Source organism: Anarrhichthys ocellatus, unplaced genomic scaffold (assembly GCF_004355925.1).
Source record: "Anarrhichthys ocellatus isolate YVR2014 unplaced genomic scaffold, GSC_Weel_1.0 scaffold207, whole genome shotgun sequence".
NCBI classification, from domain to species: Eukaryota; Metazoa; Chordata; class Actinopteri; order Perciformes; family Anarhichadidae; genus Anarrhichthys; species Anarrhichthys ocellatus.
Genome location: NW_022280237.1, coordinates 4985 through 11047, shown reverse-complemented (window position 1 = coordinate 11047; position 6063 = coordinate 4985). Strand labels below are relative to the sequence as shown.

Below are 6063 nucleotides of genomic sequence, written 5' to 3'. Positions count from 1 at the left end.
TCTCTCTCTCTCTCTTTCTCGCTCTGCCTCTCTGTCTCTCTCTCTCTCTCTCTCTCTCTTTCTCGCTCTGCCTCTCTGTCTCTCTCTCTCTCTCTCTAGTGCCTTACAACCACGTCCTCCAGTGGATGCACGGCTGTGAAGGCGACATGCAGCCCGACGGTAAGATCAAGTTCACCCACGGCGTCGACATGTACAGCTACGACGGCAACGACTTCCTGTCCTTCGACAACGACAACGGCGTCTGGGTCGCCGCGGCCGTCGAGGCGCAGCAGACCAAGAGGGAGTGGGACAGGGTCCACGTGCTGAAGGAATACACCAAAGGATACCTGGAGAACGAGTGCATGGACTGGATGGGGAAGTTCATGACGTATCAGAATCAGGAGCAGACAGCAGCACATGAAGCCAGTATGTACGACACGAACTAGCTTCATACGACTGACAAAAATAGTTACTCTGATATTCTAAAGGGGGCGTCGGCCTGTGAGTATTTCTTTCATTGTAGTATTTGTCAGGGGACTTTTTCAGCTCCCGGCAACATTTACATCAAGAAACTGTGATTAATGGTTGAATAGTATTTGATCATATTTAAATTGTGTATATTCCCTCATCAAATACTCTCAGGTTTAACTGTCAAGTAGAGTAAAAAACTCAGATTCATTTGTGTTTGTAGAGTTTTAGGTTCAGCCTAATTAATACAGTTTAACCAACCTGCAACCAAATCCAATAGAGAGCTGCAGGGACGTCGCAGTCCAACAGGAAGTTAGTGTGAACAGGAAGGGCCACTGTGGCTAAGTGGAGAGTAATGTAAGATGACTGTAATGTAAGTTCGTGTTAACAGGAAGAGAACACTGACTTTGAGAAGAGCTTTTCTGGGTTTCATGCCTCTTTCCTGCAGCGCTTTATATAAAAATTATAAAATGAAGCATGTGTGTGTGGCAGCAGTGGTGTTTCATGTTGCTATTTTTAGTATTGTGTCTGTTTTTTTAAATCATACTGGTGTCATTAAAAATTAAAAACACTTCCTGGTTCCTCCTTCCAGCTCCTCCAAAGGTGTTTGTGTTCACGAGGAGCACCGACGTTGACGCAAACATCATTCTGACGTGCCTCGCCACGGGTTTCTACCCAAAAGACATCGTGCTGCGGATCAAGAGGATCAACCGTATTCTGTCAAAGGAGGACGGACTGAGTTCTTCGGGCATTCGGCCGAACGGAGACGACACCTTCCAGAGAAGAGACAGCGTGGAGATCCTGAGGAGTGACGCGTCTAAATACACCTGTGAAGTGATACACGAGGCAACCAGGGTACATGTGGAGAAGGAATGGGGTAAGAAACCTTTTCTTATTGTTTCTTATTTGTTATTTCTCACGTGTTTCTCTGGGCAGTATATATACTTTAGTTTAGTGCAGAAAGCTGCCGGTGGCACTCCTCAAATGATGACTTCACAGTCGTAGTTTGGTGTTGTGGTGGAGCAGCGTGGCATCATGGGAGTTGTCGTCTTCATTGCAGTCGTTAGGATTACTTCCGTGTTCGTTGTTCAGGAGGTTTTGTACCTCAGAGGTCTGATTAAAACACTGAATAAAAGCAGCTTTTCCAAGGACGCAGGACGTCCCGGAGGAGCCGAGTTGATGCTAACATTAGCTTAGCTTGTTGTTCGGATGTCCGACGACAAATGTCCGACGACAAATATATATATATATATATATATATATATATATATATATAAACAGTTAAAAACCAACATCTAAAAAGTGTTTTGGAAAAATGTGCTTTTAAATTGTGATTCCACCATTACCGTTTTTTTGATCACACCTTTCTCTGTTTTTTAAAATACTTTGGAACATTTGTGATAGTGTTACTACACAATTTAACAGGGTTTAAACGCAGGTCTAGTCGTTTTTTAGACATTATAATGCAGAAAAGTAACACATCAAACCTTTGAGACACGAGAAAGACGATTAAACTGAAGCTAACGAACGGGAATGTTGTTGAAAGTGAACTGAAGGACAAACTGGTGTGAATGTGGTTCCTGTAAGTCGCTTTGGATAAAAGCTAAATGACTGTAATGTAATGAATGTTCTCTGTGTTTTAGATCACAAGCTTCCTCCAGAGAACGGAGGAGCTGTCATCGGAGCCGCAGGGGGCGTGATCGTGGTCTTGATCGCTTTGGCTGGTGGGATTCTGATCTTCTTGTATAAGACAGGTAGGTGCGATAAAGAACCATTGTCCTCTTCCAACAACAAGACGGCAGTGTTCTTTTGTGTTTAACGTTGAGGTTTAAGCTTCATAGTAACATTAATACCAACATGGATGTATCCTGATGGTTGAGTTTGTTGCAGTTAAGATGTGGTGCATGAGTTCATTATCAGGTACAAAGGTCTGTTATTACTTTATAGACGTCTCGAGGAGTTCAGAGGTCACATTGAACAGCAGTACATAACACAAGTGCCTCATTCTGAAGTCACTTTATTGTCTTCTACATCATAATTAAAATTCACATCATTTTGATCTAAATCCATAAGATTGTTTAATTTATTTAGTTCAACATTGAGATAATTCAATTTGATGCTTTTAGTTTCTCTGAACATCAAACACAGACATTTAGATTCTCCTCAACTTTGAGTCAGTCTTCAAGTAGCTGTGTTTGAAGGTGGGCTCATCAGATTAGACTTCATCCATGTTCATCTACGCACTCTGTGTTCATATGTTGTGTTTATTTACAGGACATCTCTGCGGTCAACTCAAGAAAGGAGGTAACTACTTTAATTCTCTTAAAGGGACAGTAGCAATGTTTGTATGAAGTTCTTCTCCATCGTCAGAGTTTTACTACATTAGTAATGTTCTGCTGTGAATGTATTTTAGACACATCAAAGAATCTATATCAGTTTAAAAGTACGCTATATTTAGAGTATTTTCACCTCTTCACGTTGCTGTCTGACAGACCTTTATGACGGAGATCTGAAGCTGTTATTTAAGCTTCAGAGACACCAGGCTCCTTCATAAAAACAGAGATTCTACCTCTCAGGACACAGGAGCTGCTGCTCTACTGCTGCCTCCATCAGTCAGTCAGTCTGTTATTCTGTGACCGTTATTCAGCAGCAGCTTTATATTATATCAGCTGTCAATCATCAACGCTGATTCTGTTCATAACTTCATGAAAGATCAAAATGAAAAGTTTAACTTTCATTTATATCATTAAGATAACAGAGTTTATATCTATTTAAGTTCTATTTTATCATTTTGGTAGAATAAAATAAAAACAGTTATAAGCTGTACTGGCTTTTTTTTAAATGACCTTTTATTGATTTTCTTTTCTTCGCAGGCTCAGCTCCGTCTATTGACAGCAACAACCCTCGTGAGTATCTTTGTGTTCAGTGATAAATGAGCTGAAACCATTTCAACCATTAAATGATCAAAACACTCCCTGAACTGGGACTGGTTGGGCTCACTTGTGTCATTTAGTTATGTATGTGTATGTATATTTATGTTGTAATTGCTTCTATTGTTTCTGTTTTTACCATGTAAAGTGTCTTTGAGTACCTTTTTAAAGCGCTATACAATGTATTATTATTATTATGAATTTAAGTATCAGGTTGTATCGACCGATAACTAATTAATTTAAAGACTGATTGGTGTCGGGACCATAGACCGTATATAAAGATGGCCGACGTGACCGTTCGCAGAAAGTGACCTTTTCATTGTGTTTTTGTGTGTTTTAACTTTTGTGTGTTTTTATTAACAGATAAACCACTTCAATCCTCATGTAAGTGCTTTATTTCTCTGATATGGATTCTATTACATTATGATTGATGATGATTATATTTTTGTTATATTTGGTCAAACCAGATGTATGTTTATTAATGAACTCGTATCTAAAAAGAGTCTTTCCTCCTCTGCTAAAGCTGCTTCCAGCTCAGATCCGTCTCTCAACAATGACAACAGCCCTGGTGCGTATCTGTGTGTTAAGTGTTAAATGAGCTGAAACCATTAAATGATCAGAACACTGCCTGCACTGGGACTGGTTGGGCTCACTTGTGGGCCGCTGTTTCATTTATATGAGTTTAAATATCAAGGTGGTATCAACCGATAACGAACAAAAAGTCCAAACGTTACTTAAATCAAATCTAAAAAGAGTCTTTCCTCTCCTACTGAAAGCTGCATCAAGCTACTATGTTTTTAATATCTACCGTATGAATAAAATATCTCTTATGTTCATCCGTCCAGCTGAGCACATCAACCTGATGGAAGAAAGCAACAAAGAGGTGAACGCATGAAGTGTCTCACATCACGACTCTGCTCTCTGGAACCAAATCAACCAGCACAACAGATAACTTCTACTGTAGACTTTCAAAGAGACAATTTGAAAATGAGCAACAACAACATTTCTAAGCTAAAATTATAATGTCATTATAAATGTCAACGTTCAAACGGCGTCAACATCTCGTTGCAGCTCAGAAAACAACCGAATCAGCACTAAAATAAGAGTTCTGTTGCTTGGTTTTAAATAGTAAAACGACGGTGAGCTTGTTGAAGATCCAGGAAAGTGATGAGAGAAGTGTGACCTGCAGGTAATTCACGAATCCAGAGAAAGTTTAGAAAATCTGTTTGTTACTTTAGGCCGCATGGCTGCGGGAGATAACTAATATTTCACGCTTACAAGTTCTACGTGTTTTTTTTTTTGTGTCTAAAAATAAATGACTCTGGAAAAGTTTATCCAAGAAAGTTAGAAAGTCAATGTTTAAATCCGGCCTGATAAGTTGCCGTACACATAAAAGAAGGAACCCAATCACCTCCACACACACACACACACACACTGATGCATACAGCTTATTAATCAAACACGGGTATCGGACAGCGACGCACGGGTTGTACTCGAGGAGCCAGATGAGGCCCCACCACCTCCCCTACATCGGAGCAAGACACAAGCAACTTATCAGACGCTCCATAAACGTCGGATCAGTGACTTGTTTGCTAGGGCTGTTTTAAAGGAGGAATGTTTGAGCGGTCCATGTGGATCTTGGTGTATAAATGTACTCGGGGTGTTTATCTTTATACACACTTTATTATATGAGCTTGTTGAATTAATCATAAATTGCTTAAATTCATTTTAAAACCTTTGAATGTGGCGAAACATGAGAATTTCACAATTTTTTTTTGAGATGAATATTGTTAATAAACCTTAAAGCATTTACCTTAAAACAGATCATTTTAGATAGTAGGCACTGGTTACCAGTAAATATCTTTTCCTTTTGGGGCTTTTTAAACACAAACATTATTCATGAAATGTTGTTTAAAGCAAATGTAATTATATTTTATGCATTCAAATGTTTTCATCTTTTGGGTTTTACGTTTTGTTATCCTGTTTATAATTATTTCTGCTCAATCTTAGTATCAATTTGCCACTTTTATAGATCGGCAGTAAATCCTGAAATCTGCTCGTTTTTAATTAAATGAGTTGTTTGTTGAAAGACACCGAAGCTTTTAAGAATCTTTACAGCTGTTTAGATGAGTCCAACTCATAAATCTTCCAATTTGAATGAATCCATATAGAGATATACCTTAGTTTGGTTTATTGTTTTCTTTTGACACTTTGAATGTTATTTGTCTGTGAGGTTCTTCTTTAAATCATGTTTGAGCTATGAGGACATTTGTCCTGCACATTATCTGCTTCTGATGAAATAAATTAAATATCAAAATGAAATCGTTGTTGAATAGAATCTGTTGATTTGCTGTCGTGCAGTAGACGTTGAACAGTTTGTTTCTTTACAGAATCATAAATCTAACTCTGCTGCAGATGTTTACAGCCTGCGTGTAAAGAAGAAACAATAAAATAAAACTAATATTTACAATATTAAGTCTTAATTTGCAGCTGTTTTGACCTTTGAGTGTCAGTATTTATTGTGCTAATAAAGCTAGCACGGCTTTACCTTAATAAGATACTCCTCGGAGCACTTATCTATCAAAATAAAACGTCATTCCTTTCTTAAACAACTTCACTTCCTGTCTTACTTTTGTTCATTTACTATCCAGTAGTGTGTTGAGACGTACTTCACATTTGTTAAGAC

General features: G+C 38.5%; 1 protein-coding gene across 1 annotated transcript in view; it reads left to right on the top strand.

Moving 5' to 3' along the window:
* Positions 1 to 5699, top strand: part of LOC116400804 (BOLA class I histocompatibility antigen, alpha chain BL3-6-like) — an 8424-nt gene extending 2725 nt beyond the window's left edge. The window contains exons 3-10 of the mRNA XM_031878868.1: positions 100 to 405; positions 1040 to 1324; positions 2091 to 2201; positions 2722 to 2751; positions 3321 to 3353; positions 3741 to 3761; positions 3901 to 3945; positions 4223 to 5699. Coding sequence (XP_031734728.1) covers positions 100 to 405; positions 1040 to 1324; positions 2091 to 2201; positions 2722 to 2751; positions 3321 to 3353; positions 3741 to 3761; positions 3901 to 3945; positions 4223 to 4272 — 881 coding nt within the window. The 3' untranslated portion in view covers positions 4273 to 5699. The remainder of the gene's footprint in view (positions 1 to 99; positions 406 to 1039; positions 1325 to 2090; positions 2202 to 2721; positions 2752 to 3320; positions 3354 to 3740; positions 3762 to 3900; positions 3946 to 4222) is intronic.
* The last annotated feature ends 364 nt before the right edge of the window (positions 5700 to 6063 follow it).